Genomic DNA, 22140 nt, shown 5'->3' with positions numbered 1-22140 from the left:
TGAAACTAGCGCTTTGAGTACTAGTGACAATGGAAAGCAGCAACATTTGCATGTTTCCAATGTCCACTTTGAGTGCCATCTTTACAAAACAAAGAAATGAGCAAAATTTTAAAAAATCAAACTTCAGATGCAAAAGCAGCAGCATCTGCTGTCTGGAAGGTCTAATGTATTTACAAATTCTCTTAGCTAATATAGTCTTTCATACAATTTATCAAACTTTACCTCTGCTAGAAATACCTTGGCTTGTGTTAGAGCTTCCCTCTTAACCTCTCCTTACTGCTACATACCCACAATAACGCTAGCCCTATCTGTTGTCTAGATTAATTATAGCAGCTGGATTTGTTTTTCTGGTAGGGTGTCTCAAAGTTTCAAGACAACCTCTTTTTTTGTCAAGAAGAAACACTAAGACAATTCCTTACACCCTTTCTATAAACCACTATGACTGTTTCAGAGGAAAGAAAGCAGGGTGCCAATCTTGAACTAAGCTAAAGAATATCTTCAGTACTTTGGCCATCTCATGAGAAGAAAAGACTCCTTGGGAAAAAAACCTGATGTTAGGAAAGTGTGACGGCAAGAGGAGAAGGGGACGACCGACGATGAGATGGCTGGACAGTGTCTGCGAAGCAACCAACATGAATTTGACACAACTACAGGAGGCAGTGGAAGATAGGCGGGCCTGGCGTGCTCTGGTCCATGGGGTCACGAAGAGTCGGACACGACTAAACGACTAAACGAACGAACGAAAGAATATCTCCATAACGCATGTACGTTTTAATTTTTAAGGCAGAGCAAATTCAGTTCAGATTTCTGACTGGTTTTTGAAGGACTTGTAGTGTCTTTCTAAGTGGCTATAATGTTGTGGTATCTCTTAAATATGGATGCATAAATAGAGCTTCCTGAGTACAAGACTGAACCTGATGAAAACACATAGGCTCAGGTGGCTACAATATTTAGAAGCAAGCCTTAATTCCATCTACTTAAAAACACTCCATTTTAATGTTTCAGGAATCCAAAGAGGCTGAATCGAGAAATACTGGTACACAAAAGGGAGTGGTGTTGCGATTCTTGTAAAATGCTGTCATTTCACAAAGATTCGCTTTTGAACCCAAATTAAGGACTACAAAGCGATTTGCAGCTGGCAAGGGGTACACAGTTAAGCCTTCTTGTTCAACTGTATAGATTCTGGCGAATTTATCTCTGATGTAATAAGCAGTTTATCTGTACCAGTCACCTGCTTGTTCCTTGAGCACCCATTCCCTGGCAGAAAAAAAATGGAGTAAGAAGAAAGAAAATAGCCAAACAGTTTGCTGCCCTTTCATGGTGCAAGAACTCTAGTGCTTGAGGACGCCACCTCACTCTACCTAATGGTAGAGCCAGATCTGGGTGGTCACCTTCCTTAAAGCTTATCAGAGTGTTGAGCTTTAAACCTCCCCTCCTAACCTGCTGAGATACAGAGACGAAGATTTTCCCCCACCCATCTCCACTAATATTTCTGTCTCCCACTAGTACCACCCAAACAGGAATCTTGGAAGTATTCTCAGTATAGCCCAGTTAATCATCTTCCTTCCTTGCAGGTATGATCTACACTGTAAGGAGCAGATGCTATGCCATCGGTGGAAACAGTCGGATCTTGCTAATGGCATATGGATGTTATCCATTCTATCCCCGCAGAAGCATCTCGTTGCTTTTAATGTTGAGCGATCAACAGCTGTACATTCCGCAGCAAATACTGCTTCTTACAAAAGAACAGATAAAAGAGAAGTCCTGGGAGATGGGACAAATGGTTCCATTACCAGATGGCGCAAAGAAACTCATGCAAAGGGTAATGAAGCCGACAATGATTTTGCTGCCGTTTGCCCCCAAAGTTAGATTTCAGAGGGAAATAAAGGACACATTTTGCAGGATGGTTTCAGATACTCAATTGCAGCTGGTCATAGCCATGATCACATGACTCACACATCCTGACTGTTTGTTTTAACCGATAAGCAGGGGTGGGCGGAAGATAATTACATGTCTCTACAGGGAAGCCATGTCTTTGCAGACTTTCTTGATATCATGGCCCACTCAAGACTTGTCTCTGAGTATTTCTGAGTACACAAGTATAGGACTGCACTCTTCAGAAATCAGATTCGTTGGAGAGTACAAAATTTCGTTGGAGAGTACAAAATTTTAAAAGTTTCATCTAAGTCTTCCTCAGGGAGGTTCCTCCTCAAGATTTAGAAAAGATTTAAGATTCAACTATTACAATCTTTGCTTTTTGTGGACTAGCAAAAGTTATACAATAATTGTCCTAAACATCTTCGCCATGATCACCACCATAGAATTACTAGGGATGGTCACAAAAACAAATCCGTTTTATAATATACATTCTGACATTTAACCCAAAATGAGTTCATTTTTGTCTTGAACCATATCCGCTCTTTAACGTCCACATTTCCTAATGCTCTGGTCAAGGTTTTCTTTTGGATTTTTTGTTTGTTTGTTTGTTTTGGGTGGGTTGTTTGTTTCTGTCGATGAGTGGCCAGGCCTTCTCAATACTTAGCTAGAACATTTGGGGAGGCCACTATGATAAATTCAAATTCAAACATCATGAAATACAACAAAGAGAATTGTCCAAACACGACCTTTGCCCCCTCAAAAAAAGATAATAAAATCCATATTGACTTATAACATCCATCCATCCATCCATCCATCCATCCATCCATCCATCCATCCATCCATCCATCCAAGACTGCTGGTATTCAGCACACTACATGCTACACCAATCAGAATCATCATTGCAGGCTGCCAGATCCAAAGCAGACCATCCATGATAATGTCAACCTCCAGTGGGAGAGTAAGGTGGAAAAGGAGGAGGAAGACTATAGCATAATATAAAATGTCATTTTAATTTTCATTTTAAAAGCACTTCTAAGACAACTGGATCGAACAGAATAGATCCAGCCCTCCTATGCTGAATCTTTCCCACCTTTCCCTCTGCTATCAGATGGAGGCATATTTTCACATTTTATAATTTGTGTCTGTTTTCTCTTTTGCTACACTGTCCTCTAGAAAGCCAATTGTGTGAAGATGAGTCAAGGTCACGGCGCTGCTGTTGAAAAAGAAAAGCCAGCAAGCTTATGGATTTGTGGCAGACCCTTGCAAGATCTGAGACGGTTGTGAGACGGGGCCATCCGAGATGCCCGAATGTGTCTAAGCTTTCTGCCCTTTCATAAAGGGGTTATGTTAGATTGCACTGCCGCTTAGGCATAAGTCTGCAGACATCTTATCTCATTCCATTCACAGTTGGATCTCCAAGAATATTGGAAAGGCATCTTTGACCCTCTCAAATGAGGGGCTCCAAGAGGAAACAGAGATAGTTGCCACTCCGGCCAACACAAATACTAAGAGATTTGACTCTCGACATGAGAAAGATCAGTCCAGCTGCACAGCTGTGAAGATGAAGTGATTAATTATGAAGATTATTATTCCAAGCATTCTAGAAGCAGACTTTGGGCAAACTTTACACAGTTTCAATTAAGGACGGTCACGCCGGGGACAGAGTTACATGGTGCCGTCTTCCTTCACGCTGCCCTCTTCAGAGACATGAAAAGTAAGTAGATTAAATTAGGAAAACGGGGGGGGGGGCACGCTGCAATATAAATATCCTTAATTTTTAAAAATATTTTCCCACCGTGGTTTGGCGTTGCACCACTGTTATGGACTGTCTTCTTTCTTATTCCACTTTTGGAAACTTTACGATATTTGGAGGCACTGAAAGGGAGCCGTGTTTAAATCAGCCAGCCGGCTCTAGTTACAAAGTGCCGTATTAATTTCACTTATATTTATGTATCTCAGTTTCATTTCCTTGATCATGGGAAGAAGGCTTTCTCTGGCACAGCCTTGCAAATCAAACTTTAATAACTTAACTGTTGAGTCACAGGAAATGTCTAATTCACGATAGTGCAGTTTTGTAATCAGGGCACCCTGAAAACCGAGGTCTTTCTCTTTCCTTGAATCCCACTTTTATGTGAAACTCTCGCTAAGTCATTTTCTTTCCTTGCCCTTGAGTCTAATTATACCGGCTTGCCTTTGATGACATAAATCCCTTCACTAGAGGTGTCTCCTCTGTCGGTTCCTTTCCCCAGATTTTCTTTTCTACTTAGGCTGACTCACATACAGGCAGAAACCAATTTGTTGAACTTGGGCTACAATCCCAGTTCAGAAAGCAAAATCTCACGCCTCCTGTTGATTGGAAATAATAAACGACTCTAACTTTTCCCCTCATGTGCCAGAAGCAGCTTAATGTTCTGGACACAGTTTATCCTTTTAAAAAGAGGCTGTACCTGCTAGATTTGAAACAGATGGTTCAGGACGTTTTGTGCCACACTCATTAAAATTTTGATAGGTTTTTTTTTTAAAAAAAAACTATTTATTTATTTATTTATTTATTTATTTATTTATTTATTTATTTATTTATTTATTTGGAGGAACTGTTGATAACTCATCCTTTCTCTGAAAGGAATTTGGTATCTTTGTCGTCCCGTTAAGCAAAGGATTTCAATTATACTAATTACTGTTGCCATCAAAATAATAATGACACCTAGTAATAATAATACTATGGGTTGGTTGGCCTTTCTTATGTGTTTTTTTTTTTAAGGAATCCAAGTGGCAACACTTTCTTAGTTCTTCATATTTTAGTCAACCCCAATGAAATAACTATATTACAGTGGTGAATAAACAAGCTTTGTTAAGGAAAATGCAACAACAAAAAAATCAGTATTGGCATTAAGAATGCACATTGTATCACACTGTGCGTGCATTCTCAATCGCAACTACGGCTACTATTTTTTTCTAAAAAAAAGATAGAAGTATTTGATGTGCTGCTTTATTGAAGGAATTTCTGGGATCAAAGGCATGACCAGTGGAGACTTTCCGAAGCAAATGAACAGCAACTGAGAAATCATAAAACCTATAAAAAGCAGGAACTTCAATCAGGTAACAAGTGGAAAAAAACTAAATATTATCACAACTGATGGTTAAGGGGAAAAATAACCAGGGCAAGATATGCAGGAAGAATAGATGTTTATTAGCTAAATACATTTACGGACTTATGCAACAGAACATCATTGTTTAGACCTACAACATCCAAGGTTAGTATGGCTGTCATGATGTCCCACTTTTGGTGATGGAAGAGGAAGAAGAAGAAGATTATACCAATTCTACCAGTGCAACTTTTTGCATGGAACAACTCAAACTAATGGAACTACTAATAATTCAGGTAATGATTTAGAAAGGCATCATCCATGACTTGCCTTTGAATCATCTCCTTTTATGACATCCACAAATTGCAAAACTAAAGCGAGTAGCCCGTAGCCATATTCCCACACTTCCTATGAACAGGATAATGATGATGACGATCAATATCATTCTATTAACCAAAATCTTATGGCTAGCATAACTCATTAAAAATATGAAAATTATTACCTCCCCCCACATCATAAACAGAAAAGGAATGTCATAAAGGCTGTAATTTTGTCTGTCTGACAGATGTAGATGTGAATTTGTACATCTATTTTCCTATATTGCATATAAAGAACATTCATGGTTCAGAAAAAGTGGTTCAGACGGGCAATTGTTAGTCCAATTTAATCAACAGTATTTACATACATGATGACTTCACAAATCCCATTGATTCAGTGGGGCTACTCTACTTGGGACAAACACGGTCAAACAGTGACAGACCTTACTGCTTTTTTTTCAAAATTATTATTATCAATGTGAACACACATAGTGTAGAAAAGTAAATGTTGTCATTACAGTGCAAGCTGCTGTTTACTCAGAAGTAGGTCCCGCTCTATGGAAGACAGGAGGGCCTGGCGTGCTCTGGCCCATGGGGTCACGAAGAGTCGGACACGACTTAACAACTAAACAACAACAAAGTCCAGCTATGTTTAATGGGACTTTCTTCCAGAAAAGTACAACGAAAAGTCGTTTGAAACTAGCGGTTCTCTGGTAGACTGTAAACCTATTGACATCTTAGCAAATGTTGCGTTAGTTTGGGGCTTCTGTAGGGAAAGGTCATCCGTAAATAACAGCTTCAGCTGGAATTTAATTCTACAGTCAAACCTTCTAGGGCTCTCCTGAAGATTCAGAACACGAGCAAAAGAGAGCGAAGGCAAACTCTTGCCTGCAGGTCTTCAATAAGAAACTACTTACTCGGAAATTCTTTCCTTACAACTCACATAAAAGATCAAGTGGAGAGGAAATTGATATGGAAATATAAATGACAAGATAATACTGCGGCCAGGTAATTTTCAAATATGGATTGCTCTGAAAGGGGGTGGTGGAATGTGGCCTCTGGGCACATTTTCTAACAATTTAATTAACAATACCATCTGCAAGCCGCGATAACGAGAAGTTCAAACATTTCTGAGCGTGAAACAGACAACTCTGAAATGAGCAAGAATTTCGTTTTCTTAGTATCTCCCTTTAAGATTGCAGTCTAGACGCTAGAGAACGATGAAGAAGACAGCTTCCTAATTAGCTAGACTCATGCACAGATGAATTTAAAATAAGCAAAAACAGATACTTACGATGTTGATCATGAAAAAAAAAGAAACAATTAACCGTTTGAACTGGGTTCCTATCTGTTTCTTTTTGTAGTAAATTTCTCACCGACATGTCATATGATTTATAATGCAATCGCAAATGTATCCCTGTTCACACTAATGATATTTCTAGCAGCAGTCATGATGACGATGACACATCGTTAATGTATATTGGTTGTTATAGATAATACCATAAATTCAGTCACATTGTTTTCTCAGATAACAGAGGGCCTAAAAAAATTTCAAAACCCATTTCAGAAATGGTTTCTGTTTGGGTTGGATAAAACTGATACCTCTGAGGCTGTACTTATAGGTGTGAACTCTGTATTTGTATCCGTGTTTTTGGAGAGGCCACATGAGATTTTACTCATTTTTTTTTTCTGAAAGTGGGGCAGAGAAGATGGGACAGTCGTTTCAGTGACTAACTCTCCAGTCTTGATGTAACATTCAACTGAATTGCTTCTTTCAACTGTTGTGAAAATTACTCCCGGGACTTAAAGGCTAGTGCCCATTTTTGTCTCAAGCAAATGAAACAAAGCTTTTGTAGGAAAGACGCTTTGGGAGTTTTGCTATAGATTTCCTGTAGTTGTGTGATTAGAACATGATAGCTGGTAGAGCGATGGGGTGGTATAGTGGACAGATCATGGCACAAGAATCCAGGAGACCTGAGTTTGAATCCCTGATCACTCCCGACAACTCACTGGGAAAGCCAAGCCTTGAACATGTATGTCAGAATTGACTTGGTGGCGCATGGCAAGAGTGTTAGAGAATCAAGCCATTGGTTTTATCCCAGAAAGCGTTTCCTCTTGGCCACTTCGTTCAAGTTCTATGGAAAGGCTTAATCCCCACTGACTTAAACATAATGTTGTACAACAGTTGTGTTTTGCCCTAGGGGAACTGCGGAAATCAATACAGCCAAATTCAACAGCTTCATGAAATATTTGCAAAACGGGAGACCTGCAGAGGTCTCTGAGTGAGACCAGCAAAACGTTCAGCGTGCTTGACTTTGGCTGCACAGGTTAAGCAAAAACAGCTTAAAAACAGCTTAAAATTAACATTTTCCTCCATATACATTTCCTGGTGTTTTTAGTCTTTCTTCTGCTGAGCAGACTAACACCATTTCTTCCTAGAAATGACAGCCTTAAAGACAGATACATATTGTATATTACCATGCCAATTCTCATTTCTGGCATTTTATTTAAAAAGAAAAAAAGAAATAATTCTCCTCTCTGCACCCCCCAGTTCTCGGGCCCCTGAGTAACCAGAACATATTTTCTAAAATCTAAATAGTGAATCGCAAATGTGACTCTGAGTTTTTGCTGCCAAGGACCAGTGTGATCCTAATCTGCAATTTGCTTCTGCAGATAATGATGCAATTTAAAAACAAGGGATGTCCAGGGCTTATAACGTCTTGTGAATGAGAGTACACATTGCAACCAACATTTTAAAGTCAAAATAACATTTTGGAATCTCAGATAAGATGTTTCCCTTCCCTAACAAGGAAATGGGATACAGTCTTCTTGGACAGATCATAGAAAAAGAGGCGACTTTTCCTTTATTGCTCTGGTATCCTATATCCTTGGTCCCTGATGAAGGAATCCATGGTACAACGCTATTTGATGCTCTCAGCAGCCCAGAGTGACTTGCCAAAGGTCACCAAGAGAGGTCAAAGATGAAACAGGATTTGAACTCAGGACAACTCAGTACAAGTCCTACTGTTACTCAACTATTAGATCCCACGGGAACATAAACTGGATTGAAACAGTACATGGACTTCCATTTGCAAACCATAACTTCTATCTTTCTCCTTTTTCTACTAGTTCAGTCCAGCCGCAAACTGCACATCAATAAATGTATGGAAGAGGTCAGACCCAGTTTCTGCTGATAAATGTTCTGGACCAGAAAAAACAACAACACACAAATGCTTACTGTAAGAAGATACTCCTGGGATGTTTAAGTGGAAACAAAGACATCTGATTCTCTTAACTAAACTGTGTGATCCCACTTGATCAACTGTTTCCATCTAACAGGTATTTTATACACTTGACGATCCTAGCCAGGTAAAAAAAAAACTCTCTTGTTCTTTCTTTCGTGCACAGTTTGGGCCCGTTTATTTCCTGCAAAGGTATCCGGAACCACTGTCCCTCTTCACGTTACCGATTCCCAATAGCCATTACTGACAGAGATTAGAGATAAATGAACTTCACATCTCCCCGAAACTTATAAAGAACTTCACATCTCCCCGAAACTTATAAAGAAGGCACAGAGAAGATTCACAAACACACACCATATTTTTTCTTTTTAATCTCTTAACTTGGGTATCCAAACAAGAGGATAAAATAATAATAAAAAAAAACCAGCCCTGCCTGTCAGTATCGGAAGACTTTCTCTTTCCCTCCCAAGTTGGGTTTGGGCCACTATAAATACCACTTTCCCCAACATCATTGTACTGGTCCATTCCTGCCGTAAGAGAAGAAGAATAAATGGAGAGAGGGAAGGATATTTTTACTATGGGTATAGACAATAAAAACGGCCACCGGACTCTCTCTCTCTTCTCGGCTGTCTTTGCTTGGAGGAAACTCTTGAAAATAACAGCTTCTCTGTTTAGAGACAGAAACTTTAAAAGGGAAGAATTATTTGCCTAGCATTGAGTGGGCAGGAAGGAGGGTTTATCAGAAATTATAGAAGTCAGGTTTGGTTCTAGCAACCAGTTGAGCAGAAAGTGACCTCCACCAACACCCCCTGCCAGACTGAACACTGCCAGCAAAACTCATTTGCAAAAGCAGGCAAGAGTTGGGGGGGGCACGGGGTACTTTCTCGGGCGAATGGATTTGCTCCTTGGCCTCCGGCTGCCAGTCCCTAAGGCAAAGGAACCAGAACCTAGCAACATGATTTTCTGGATTGTTACACCTATCCGCCCGCCAGCATGGGGATTCTGGGGGTTGTTACCCCAAAAGCCAAGATTCCCAAGCTCCGGCAGAATTGTCCCTTCGTCCTTGTCGGCGATGAGATCCCACCTTTCTCTTTCTTGCATTTGGAAAAACTGACGGACAAATTTCGCTCTTCTCCTCTTCGGTGGAATTCAGCAAAGAACAACTTTAACCAAGCCGGCACATCTGCATTTCCTCGGCGTTGAACTTCTTTCCTGCTCTCCGAACCGACGGTACAACTCAACGACCTGGTTCCTCACCAAGGAGCAGCTGGGAGCTGTCTTTGCTTGGACAGCCCTCAATGTAACTATTAATTCTGGGTTCGCAGATGAACTGTGTTGCAGTGGCAGGCCGGATAAAGCAAAGTATGATAAAATACCACCACGCATCTCTCCCTCCAGAAGACTGCCTGAAGGCCCTTCTCAAAGAAGGCTGCAGCTGGCCCACAATACTTAAAAGCTTAAACAAGGCAATAAAAATCAAGATCCAGTATTTTTTTTGGGGGGGGCGGATCTAAGTATCTAGAGATCAAGTTTTGGGGGGGGCTTTTGTTTTCTACTTCTATTCATCCCCTTCTTTTATCAAATCAAATATCTGCCAGTTTCCAGCTCCTACTGCTATATAGATAATTTCCATAATTATATATATAATTTCCACAGATAGATAGATAGATAGATAGATAGATAGATAGATAGATAGATAGATAGATAGATAGATAGATAGATAGATAGATAGATAGAAAGAAAGAAAGAAAGAAAGAAAGAAAGAAAGAAAGAAAGAAAGAAAGAAAGAAAGAAAGAAAGAAAGAAAGAAAAAGAAAAACCAGGAATGCCATCGGGGGGGGGGCCTTCTTACCGGTGCAGGAGTGGAGAGGTTTGGGTCTCACGATGAGCGACGGGCAGACGGAGTAGAGCGAGAGCTTCTCAAAGTAATCGCACGTCTCCTTAGAGAGGATCTCGTCGATCATGAAGGTCTTGTAGCGCCGCCTGGCTGCTTTCAGCTGCCCGGGGGAGGCGAGCCGGACTTCGGCTTGGCAGTGCATGACGACGCCGGGGCCGGCGGTGGAGGGAGATCGGCGGAGGAAGGAGGAAGGAAGGGGGGGGTGGGGGGGGGGAAGCCCGGTGGCGAGTGAGCGGCTGAGCCCCAGGAGGAAAGCAAGGCAGGCAGGCAGGCAGGACGCAAGGAGGGAGGGGAGAAGGGGAGAAGGAGGGAGAGTGGGCGGGAGGGATGGTGGGGGGAAGCCACCCAGGCGGCGAGGAGAGGAGCGGTCCGGTGCTAAAGGGGGTGCAGCCGGAGGTGGGTCAGCAACTGGCAGCCGCGGAGACCCAGCGAGCCCTCCCTCCCTTGGCCCGTCCGTCCGCTCCCTCGGCGGCGCCCGCTGGCTGGCTGGCTGGCTTGCCCGGCTCCTTCGCTTCGCCTGCCTGCCTGCCTGCCTGCTGCGATCGCTCTCTGGATCTCCCCACCTCCGCCCGCCGTCTATTTAAGCCGCCGGGAAGCGACGCGGCGAGCCCTTTTTGAGGACACTCCGGCTGTCAATCAAGCGCTCCTCGCCTCATCCCCAGCGTCGCGCGGGTTCGAATCCCCGCGGCGGAGACATTAGGCGTCGGCGGCGGCGTCATCATCATCATCATTACCGCCGCCACCACCATCATCATCTTCATCATCTCTCTATTTTAAGCTCCCCGGGTGTGGATCGCCTCCCTCCTCTAGTTGGAGCAGGGCCAAAGGCCGAGGGTTCGGGTTGGCAAGCGGGGGTGGGTGGGTGAATGTTAATTCCCTTCCACGCCTCCTCCTGCGGTTCTCCCTCCTTTCTGACGTCTGAACCCCAGCGAGTGACAGGAGCGAGGGAAAGTCCTACAGATGCCCTCAGACAACGCAGTACCTGAGCTAAATGCCTAAATCTAAACAGGCCGGTACTTCACCCCTTTAAGCGGCTGGGCATCTCTGTCAGCCCCTCCTCCCCATCTACCTTGACGAAGAATTCAGGAGAACCCGAAAGCTTACACACTTTGGTGGCATTTTGATGTGTCCTAATAAGGGTATTGCCTCCCAAAAATAATAATAATAACAATAAGATCACTCCGTTTAGACTCGGGAACAAACCCTGCTCCCCTGATCGATATAATCGAAGTTATGCACTTGTACAATTTAAGGCTACAGGGAAGTAAGTGACATGGAGGCCAATCGTGTTTTACTCTCGAGGAAACCTATATAGATGGCCCGGTTCCTCTCGCCCACCGTCACCGACCAAGACGGCCAACTGCCAACCACGCGCTGAGGTTCCTCATCTCCCTGCGCTCCGTGGGCTTACTTCTGAGTAGGACCATGCGCGCTGGCGGAAAAATTCCCCCAGTGTCGCCTGCAAGCTTGCCTTGCGCGTCCGAGCCCGTATAAAACGACTTTGACAACTGTGAACTGTGTCTGCTGTGCCTACATACGGTGTTCAAATAATTCCTTTAAGTTTACGGAACTGCCTTTCCCGTACAGATTCTACGACAATCCAGGCACCCAACCGTGTAGAGAAAAGGACGTTTTGCTTGGGGACAAGCGGTGCTAAACTTAACAGCTTTGTGGTGTTTTTTTTTCTTATTCTTTAGAGTTCGCCCTTTTAGACGCGTGTCAGTGTGCGCAACGCAAACCACAAGGAAAAACAAGAATGTTGCGCCACCTCCGAGAGGAACGGATTTATTTCAGTGTAGATTTCCGTGTCTTCTGGTAGGTCCCGCAGGGTTGACCCGCCCAGGATAAAAGAGGGCAAGTTTAGGATTGTGGGGATGATGAAGAACCATTGTTGTACTTTAAAGTTCGATTTTTGTGTATCGTTATTCTGTTCTTTTCTGTTGTGAACCGCCCAGCGTGGCCCTCGGCCAAATGAGCGGTATACAAAATGCATAAATGAATAAATAAATAAACTCCCCTGCTTCAAAATGAAAGTCGATCTAAAAGACCTTCCAATCTAGGGATGCCCAACCTGGAACCGAATCTCGCTGCCTGAACAGGATTTTACGCGAGCAAGCCTTTGCGCCTTGAAGTTCCCCGTCGGCAAGAAGGAGGTTGCTTACTACGGATTCTTCAGAGTTTTGGAAACGTTACATTTGGGAACGCCGACCTCCAGAATAACTGGGTGGCGGATTCCGGCCGGCGTTGTCCCAAAAAGTAACGCCTCCAAATCCTTATCTCGTCTTCGTTCCTGACCGATGAAGCTACACGAGGAGCGCACCTCGTTGTTTTTCCGCTCCCGCCTCCAGCTTTCTTTGTTTCTCCGGAGGAAATCCGTTTCTCCCGAGGAAATTCCCCCGTCGGTGCGGCATCGCTGTACAAAAACTTTTCCAACTTTCTCCTCTGTTCGTCCCGTCCTCTCGCACCTCACTCCGTTTTCTAAGTCTTGGGGGGAGAGGCTGCCCCCTCAAGACGCAGAGGTTTCTAGCAATGGAGTCGCCGTTTTCCGCCTTAAAAGGCAAAAATATGCACTAAGGCGACCGTTGCGAAGCTGCTGCACACACACACAACATCATTCCTTCGTTTTGAGTTCACGATGGATGATTTCTTCCTACATCTGGAAGTTAATGCTTTCCCCTTCTCTTGTTTTCAGCCGAGTCTTACCTATCATTAGTTGTGTACTTTATTGATATAAACTCATCGTTCCTGAGAATTCTTCCAGAAAACCCAAATCTTCCCATTTTTCATCCCAGACACCTCAAAAATCAAAACGAAACCAAAACTTCCGGGCAAACCGCCTCCTGCATTTTATTTAGCCGGCACAATGCTTTGTGGTCGTTTACTGTATCATTCATATCCATGCACAAATATATAGCCTATACCTCTACCCCACCTATGTGTCTGTACGGAGATATATAAATATAAATACCTAAAAACATAAATTTATCTCCAAACAGACATATTTACACGGAATATGTAAATAAGCCTTTGAAAGCAGCATCAAAAATATATCTATTTATATATATATCTATTCAATAGATATATTAAATCTATTATATCTATTTATGCATTACAGGATCGTGATCCTGTAATGCATAATGTCGGGACTCGGGCCCATTGATTTCAGCCAAGTTTACTCCAGAGTAGACCACCTCAGTCTAACGGGACCGTTCTTTGTAATCTTAGACGCTGTTATTAAGGGGCTGGCTGGCTGTTGACGAAATCTAGGGCTTTTGAAGTATTTGTACTATATTCAGCTTTATCGTCCCAAACTTTCCGAGGCTGGAAACAAGAAAGAAAGAAAGAAAGAAAGAAAGAAAGAAAGAAAGAAAGAAAGAAAGAAAGAAAGAAAGAAAGAAAGAAAGAAAGAAAGAAAGAATGTGCAAAAACACGAATTCAGACTTCCAGTGAAAACATGTGAGACCTTGTGAGAAGCGTTACTTATATCGACCTTCGAGTTTATTTGCGGGAGAAACAGATCGGAGGAAATTCCCACGTCACTCATCAGTTTTCCGCAGCTCTCAAACATTGTTTCTTTAATTCATTTGATGTCATCCTTTCCCCTCTGAAAAAGATAAATTAGGCCAACCGTCCTGGATCTATTCACGTTGGAGCACAGCAACTCTGGGTAGCGGGAGACAGACTTGTTACTTCTAGTCTATGCTTCATTTAGTTGCAAGCGAGAACCAACGCTGTTTACTCCCAGGAAACGGCATGAAGGTTGCGGATTTCGTTTATAAATTCCTTGGAGACAGAAATGTTCATTTTTCGGGGGAGGCGTCAACTCCTCTGAGTCCAACTTTTATTTAAAGGTTGTTAAATAAAATAGAAGGACGAGATGCCCTAAATAGGAGGATTCTATGAAACAGCCTTCAAAATACCATATTGCATTCTCACGCTTGTTTTCCCAGGGGGCGGGGGTCTGTGGCTTACTCGCGAACAAGCCCGGCATGTGAATCCCTAGGAAGGCAAGAAATAATGCGATTCCAATAAGAACAACACCCGAGTCTGTAGTGATGTCTTGGTTCTGGCGTCAGTTACTTTTATTATTATAGCGGTTCACTTGTGGGATACCCAGTGTGCGGCAGGGACTGAATGATGGGCTAGGGACGCAGCAGGCCTGGGTTCAAATCCCTGCTCAGGCAAAGAAACTCCTTTGGGGTTATGGAACTCCTTAAATATCTCACTTATCTTGACATCCCTGTTAGGGTAGCTGGAAGTTGGGTTCCGTCTTGGCGGCTCAAAACAACGACAGCGGTTGTGCTTAACAGCGCATTTATACTAGTAGAGAAGTCCTGAGAGGTGAGTAATTTGTAAGTACTGAGAGGTGAGTAAGTTGTGGGAACAACTCTGAGCGCCATCCTGTAGGCAACACATTTCGGAGAAAGAAGGCGGCGGGACTGGCTTCTGAGTAGGATTGTCAAGGACTAGATTTCCACCATGGAAATCCACTTGCTTTCCATTAGGGAATGAATTGGTAACCATTACTCTGCTGGGAAAATCTTTTAGCCCCGTTAGTTCCTTTTTATTTAAATGAGTATCTCCCACCCTATGATACCCGGGTGGGTATCTGCGCGTATACCTCTGCGTGTAATTATGCGGTATATAATAAATATATAGGCAGTTCGGCGTGTGGGTTTCTCCTCCGAACTGCCGGTATATTTTGCCTTTACGGACCTACTCAGAAGGCTATTCTGGTGACCCCACATCCAGGTTGGGGAAGAAAAAAAAACCCAACCCGGTTTAGCAAAATCATGGAATGGGGATTGGTGAAGAAATATTGGCTGAATTGAATCGGGTGGGATCCCCTTAAACTCACCCGGACGCTTAAAATGTATTGCGCCGCTCTAAATCTCAAAGAAACCAAACGAACACAAACGCATTTCCTTCGGTTCAATTTTCTTCCCCAATGGAAGGCAATAATTTTTATATATTTTTTTATATACTGGTATTTCATATATAATGCCTTGAAAAAAAATGTAACCCAGCTCAGCACTAGAGGAAAGATGGGACAAGCTCGAGAAACAGTACAGGGTGGTGTAATTTCGTGAGCTCAAACACGGTATTCCAGGACGAAATGCAAGCCAGAAAGCAGACGCTTAAGGACTCAGGAAAGGCTGAGAGCCTAAGGTCTATGCTGCGGATAGGAAAGCGAACTCGTGAACGCCGAATCTGAACTCAGTACCTTGGCACCCGCGCCAAAGGGTTCGGCCAGGCTTATTATGCGCAGCTTGAGTCCGCCCCCCCATAAATCTGGAGAAAGGCGGCCTACAAACGACACCCAACAAATAAATCAGTGCGCCAAGTGTTTGCAGGCTGGCGGAAAGACTACCCATTGATTTCAACCGCACTTCGTCGCCTCTTCGGGTTTGTTCCGGGTCTCCCGCGTCATTGACGCGGCATGAAAGACCTTGTTTTCGCTGCAACAGATCGAGCGGGGACTGGGGGGCGGCGGTCGTCTTATAATTTGATCAGAGCTGGAAAACTTCCTTTTTGGAGTTGGGGGGCTACGACCTCTAGAACCCTCCCGATATTTTTTGTGCTTCAAAGAAAGCTAACTTCGCGAGCTCTCTAACTTCGGCTTATAGTCGAATAGAGATACAAAATTGCTACAGCGAAGCAATACAGACACCAGCAGCATCACACATAACGTCGATCTCTCTACTCCGGATCCAGTAAAGCTCAGCCTAATACCGCTTCGCTTGCTTGCTTGCTTGCTTGCTTGCTTGCTTGCTTGCTTGCTTGCTTGCTTGCTTGCTTATTTATTTATTTATTTATTTATTTATTTATTTATTTATTTATTTATTTATTTATTTATTTATTTATTTATTATTCCTTCCTTCCTTCCTTCCTTCCTTCCTTCCTTCCCTCCCCGCCTTTCTCCTTAAAAGGACCCAAGGCGGATTACAACATAAAAAGGCAACTCACTTTACTTCCCGTGAGATCTGGTTAAGAGGAAACGAGGACTGACCCGGATTTATCAAGGATGCCTTAAAGCAATTGGGGGGGGGGGGGAGGGCGACCTGGCGGACTGAGCCAGGCAGGTGTGCGGGTGGGAGCGAGCCACCTTGCCCAGTTTAAATGTGCCTCTTTTGGCGGAGCTTGATGGGGGGGGGGCAGACTTCCCTCCTGCTTCACAAAGCTGCGTTGACCTCCTCCTTGGTCGTTTCACCGCCGTCTAGCAAAAATGGAGGGGGGGGAGAGAAAAGAACGTGGAGTTTCCTTTGTCCCCGAAACTGAACTGGACGAAACACGTCTCTCAATTCGGGACAGAGACTACGCTTTACGGTTAATTCTATTTAGCAGAAAAACCAAAAAAAGATGATGATCAGATTTGGGGTTCAGACAAAATTAGGGGAGGACTGTCTCCTACCCAGTTCATCATTCTACTTGGGAAACTTTATTTATATTTATATTTAAATTATATTATTGCAGTAAGAATATAGTATCATATTATATTATATTATATTATATTATATTATATTATATTATATTATATTATATTATATTATATTATATTATATTATATTATTAATATAGAGAGATTAATTGGAGGTCATGCATGGGCAGTAATGATAATAATTAAAAAAAACCCAGAACAACGGTCTCATTCGACCAAGAAAGACGGGCGCAGGCTTCTTTCCTCGATTAAAACTGGGTGGAGGAGCGATCCAAGAGGACGCGGCCTCCACCTTAGGGTTCTTATCTGTTGAGAAACGCTTGGGAAAAATTCCCGTTCTCTGTGAAATTCGTTAACCCTTTCCGCGCCACCGCTGCCTGGCCTCTCATCCAATTCACTGACGGACCCTCAAAGAAAGTCCCTTCTCAGGTATCCCGGAGTCATCTCTAGGGCAGTGGTCCCCCGGGGGGCGGTTCTTGGACTGCAACTCCCAGAAGCCTTCACTACCAGGATTTCTGGGAGTTGCAGTCCAAGAAGATCTCAAGGTTGGGAACCACTGGAAGGAAACCAAGCGGGTCCATAGGCAACTGCGGTGGAGTTTTGGCGTGAGGTGTCGGCCATCAGTCAGCAAAAAGCGCTCAACAGGGAATCCTTCCAGCTGAGCTTTTCTGCCTGCCTGTCTCGCTCACTCGCTCACTCACAGAGAGTGAGAGTGAGAGAGCGCAAGTTTGTTTAAATAAAACAAATATTTGGTAAATGCAAAGGCTGGAGTGAGACATCACACTTTAGCCCACAAAGAATAATGGAACTGGACACAATTCTTCATGGCATCTTGTGGTTGTGGTTGTGGTTGTGGTTGTGGTGGTGGTGGTGGTGGTGGTTGTGGTGGTTGTTGTGGTTGTTGTTATGTGAGCTTATTTTATTTCCATCACTTAAAAAAAGAGAACATACTATCCGAAGACTTTGCATTGCAGCATTCATGCAGAAGTAGACTTACAAACACTGACCCCCCAGGACGGTAATATTAACATTTCAGCCAGTCCCCCTTTGCAATTTTCCTGCACTACAAAAAAGGATTTTGAAGCCAGACATCCTTCCCCTCCCCCCTCCTAGCCCAGTTAAGAATTAGATTTCGTTTTTTAAAGTTCCACTAATTTTTCCAGCTGTCGTCCCCCTCCCCTGCTCAAAAAGCAAATGAAAACTAAACTAAACTAAAAACTACCCAGTTTTGTGGTGGGACTTTTACTATCTAAAGATAATCTGAAATTTGGCTCTGGGTAGGAGAATGTGCCAGAAAATGTGCATGTGTTTCTTTTAGTTTCAGTTCGTTCAAAATATGCACCTATGGAACTAAGGAAGTATACCTAGTAAGTTCAAAAGCATAATTTAAGCTCCCTGAAATACATTTGGTGTATGCCTGTGTGTCCCGGAACAAATACATGCAGTCCAGTTCTACCCATGTTATTATCAGTCTGGTTGTTTTCTAGTATGTATACAAAGTTTGTTTTGACGTTATAGCAATCAGTGTAACTTATGTTATTATTCAAATAATGTAGTCATCGTTGGCAATTTCCAAAATCTTGCATAACATCTCCCTTATATTAGAATTAAAGATGACATCAGCTCTTGAGATGCTAAATGGATATATATATATTTGGAAAAGTTAATTAAAGAAAAACAAAAGCTTTCAGAAAGTTTGATGTTTGCCATTTTTTTTCTATATGGATGTTAGCAATTCTCCAGGACTTTACAAAAAAACTCCACCCTGATTTGAATGCCTATCACAGGCGAAAAATATATGTGTATGTCGGAGAGTCTGATATGTGCCAGATATGACATGTATCAGATATGTTCCAAGGAGAAATAAGTGTGAGCCTTAATGCTGCTTTGCTTCTCTCTTTAATTTTCAAAGACTAACTGGTATAGCTCAGTGGCTTGGAGTACTCTCCTGTGGAGCCAGAGACCAGGAATTTAAATCCTGCTGTGGCTCTTAGGAGAGGGACCAATTGAGATCATCCAGGATGTGTATGGATGGTGAACTGGTATCTGCGCAGCCTTCGACAATTTGCATCATCCCACATTGCCACTAGGAGGATGGAGAGTATGTACCTTCTGAGTACTTTATACCTAGATAACTGTGGCAGAGTTGCCAGCAGTCCGAACTGGATTGATGGCACATAATAATTAAAGAAGTAGGAAGGTGCAAAAAAACTGACTATTTGACGTTATTGTTTAGTTGTTAAGTTGTGTCTGACTTTTCATGACCCCATGGACCAGAGCACGCCAGGCCCTCCTGTTTTCCGCTGCCTCCCGGAGTTGGATCAAATTCATGTTGGTGGCTTCAATGACACTGTCCATCCATCTCATCCTCTGTCGTCCCCTTCTCCTCTTGCCTTCACACTTTCCCAACTTCAGGGTCTTTTCCAGGGAGTCTTCTCTTCTCATGAGATGGCCATAGTATTGGAGCCTCAGCTGCAGGATCTGTCCTTCCAGTGAGCACTCAGGGGTGATTTCCTTTAGAATGGATAGGTTTTATCTCCTTGCAGTCCAGGGGACTCTCAAGAGCCTCCTCCAGCACCACAATTCAAAAGCATCAATTCTTCGGCGCTCAGCTTTCTTTATGGTCCAGCTCTCACTTCATACACCACTACTGGAAAAACCACAGCTTTGACTATGCATCAAATGGAAGAAGATCTATAATTCAGATAAAGGCATGAGGCGGGCAATTTTGTGGAATGGGAGCAGCCCATCAGGAGAAATGGCTAAGGGGACAAATGGAGGCCAGCCATGTCTTGTCCACCCCCCTGTTAACAATTTGCTACTTTTGTGCCCGTAAGTCTAGCTTGGAATGTATGTGCCTTGGTGATGCAAAGGAAAACACACTCACAACATGAATTCATCCCCATCTCAGTGGCCAAATGAGTAGCTCGCAGGGGTGTCTCATCGTTTGAGCAGAGGGCTTCAGCCCAAAATTTTGGGTTGGGCCAAATGCCATGATGTATGCAAGTAAGATAATACAGTGGACCCTCTACTTACAGAATTAATCCATATTGGAATGGTGTCTGCAGGTCGAAAAGTCTGTAGGTCGAGTCTCCATTGACCTACAATGCATTGAAAACTGATTAATCCCATAACTGGCCATTTTTGTTCCATTTTTCTTCCATTTTGGTTTTTTCCTGGTCTGTAAGTCGATTCTCCGGCTGCAAGTCGAACCTAAATTTTGCAGCCAGAGAAGTCTGTAGCTCGAAAAGTCTGTAAGTTGAGCCGTCTGTAAGTCGAGGGTCCACTGTAAGTGGCTGTAAAAGTTCATAAATGTGCTCCAGAGGCTCGTCATCAGCATTGCCGAAATCTTGTGCTCAAACCACTTTATTACCATTGCCTTACATGAGTGATACAGCTTGGGCTAAATTCAATTAGAATAGCTTCATTGAGAGAGCCAATATGGTGTAGGGCAGTGGCTCCCGACCTTGAGTCCCCCAGATGTTCTTGGACTAAAGCTCCCAGAAGCCTCTTCCATTAGCTCTGCTGGCCAGGATTACTGGGAGGTGTAGTCCAAGAACCTGTGGAGATCCAAGGTTGGGAACCACTGGTGTAGTGGATAGAGTGTAGGGCTAGGTTATGGAACATCTCACATACCTTGAAAACCCTGTTAGGGCCACCATGGGTCAGAAGCAACTTGATGGCACACCAAAACAGATCCTTGGAACCAGTGGAACTGATACAGCTGTTCATTTAATGCATCCCGTTCATTCATGAGCCTACTCTGCCTAGGATTATGGATGTGAAGAATGTGGTTTTTTTTAAAAAATTCTTCATTCTTGGCCAGTTTCCAAGTCTCTCCATCCAGAGTTTGTTTAGTCGTTTAGTCGTTTCCGACTCTTCGTGACCCCATGGACCAGAGCATGCCAGGCCCTCCTATCTTCCACTGCCTCCCGGAGTTGGGTCAGATTCATGTTGGTTGCTTCGGTGACACTGTCCAGCCATCTCATCCTCTGTCGTCCCCTTCTCCTCTTGCCTTCACACAGTTTCCCAACATCAGGGTCTTTTCCAGGGAGTCTTCTCTTCTCATGAGATGGCCAAAGTATTGGAGCCTCAGCTTCAGGATCTGGCCTTCCAGTGAGCACTCAGGGTTGATTTCCTTTAGAACCGGTGAGCACTCAGGGTTGATTTCCTTCTCTGGATTTCCATCCAGAGACTTCTCACCAAACTTGATGTTCATGAGATAGCTCAACCTCCCACAAAAACAAGATCCCAATCTCTCTCTCTTTTTTTCCCCACTTTGTTTTGCTTCGCTAATGTTCTTTTGCACAAGACACTGACAAATTATGCACAGCTAAATTCCCTTTCCTTGTGTAGAAAAAAAAGCACCATTTTTTGGAAGAAATTGTAGTGATTCTCTTGTCAATTAGCATTTCCTTTAAAAATACATTGTGAAAGAACAAGGAATTTTTTTTTGGTCAAAAAGTGTGCAGAGAAGACTCAGGGTAGGAAAAAAAGAGGACTATTTTTACTTCCCCCAGTTGCTCACAGAGAGCAAGAGGTTGCAAGATTTGTACCCCTAGCTGGCATTATAACTGGACCGAGGCCATACTTTTCACAGCTTGCTGGAGTTCAGCTCTGGATGGCATAGGTCAGCATTATCACCCAAACCATGAAATCTGAGAAGAAAAAAATAAAAGGTAAAGGTAAAGGTTCCCCTTGAGATTTAGTCCAGTTGTGTCCAACTCTAGGGCATGGTGCTCATCCGTGACTCCAAGCCATAAAGCCAGGGTCTGTCCGAAGACAGTTTCCGTGGTCACGTGGCCAGCGTGACTAGACATGGAATGCTGTTACCTTCCCACTGAGGTGGTACCTATTTATCTACTTGCATTTACATCCCTTCGAACCGCTAGGTTGGCAGGAGCTGGGACAAGTGTCGGGAGCTCACTCTGCCGAGTGGATTTGATCTTACGACTGCTGGTCTTCTGACCTTGCAGCACAGAGGCTTCTGTGGTTTAACCTGCAGCGCCACCACATCCCAGAAAGAAATAAAAGAGATTACCATAATCAAAGTGCCTCTTCCCACATGAATGCACTAAGCTCTTGCACATCTGGAATCAGACTGGGCAAGCCGAAGAGGAAGCATAACTTTAAGAGAGTCCCAGCATCTGTTTATGCAGAAAATTAAGGTCTCGATCTAGACCAGGCATGTATTTTAATCTTTAATCCCAGGTCTGCCTACAAGTGGTTCAAAATTGGAAATCTGCTTCAGCACGACAGAATGGGAAGCAAGGAATCGCAG

At 43.3% G+C, this 22140-nt stretch overlaps 1 protein-coding gene across 1 annotated transcript in view; it reads right to left on the bottom strand.

Moving 5' to 3' along the window:
• Nucleotides 1-10601, bottom strand: part of BARX2 (BARX homeobox 2) — a 53214-nt gene extending 42613 nt beyond the window's left edge. Inside the window, exon 1 of the mRNA XM_020791716.3 lies at nt 10376-10601. Within this exon, the coding sequence (XP_020647375.3) occupies nt 10376-10562 (187 nt within the window). The 5' untranslated portion in view covers nt 10563-10601. The remainder of the gene's footprint in view (nt 1-10375) is intronic.
• Between the last annotated feature and the right edge of the window lie 11539 nt (nt 10602-22140).

The sequence above is a fragment of the Pogona vitticeps genome, chromosome 8 (assembly GCF_051106095.1).
Source record: "Pogona vitticeps strain Pit_001003342236 chromosome 8, PviZW2.1, whole genome shotgun sequence".
NCBI lineage: Eukaryota > Metazoa > Chordata > Lepidosauria > Squamata > Agamidae > Pogona > Pogona vitticeps.
The sequence above is the reverse complement of the archived record's forward strand: the minus strand, read 5'-3'. Positions and strand labels throughout refer to the sequence as shown.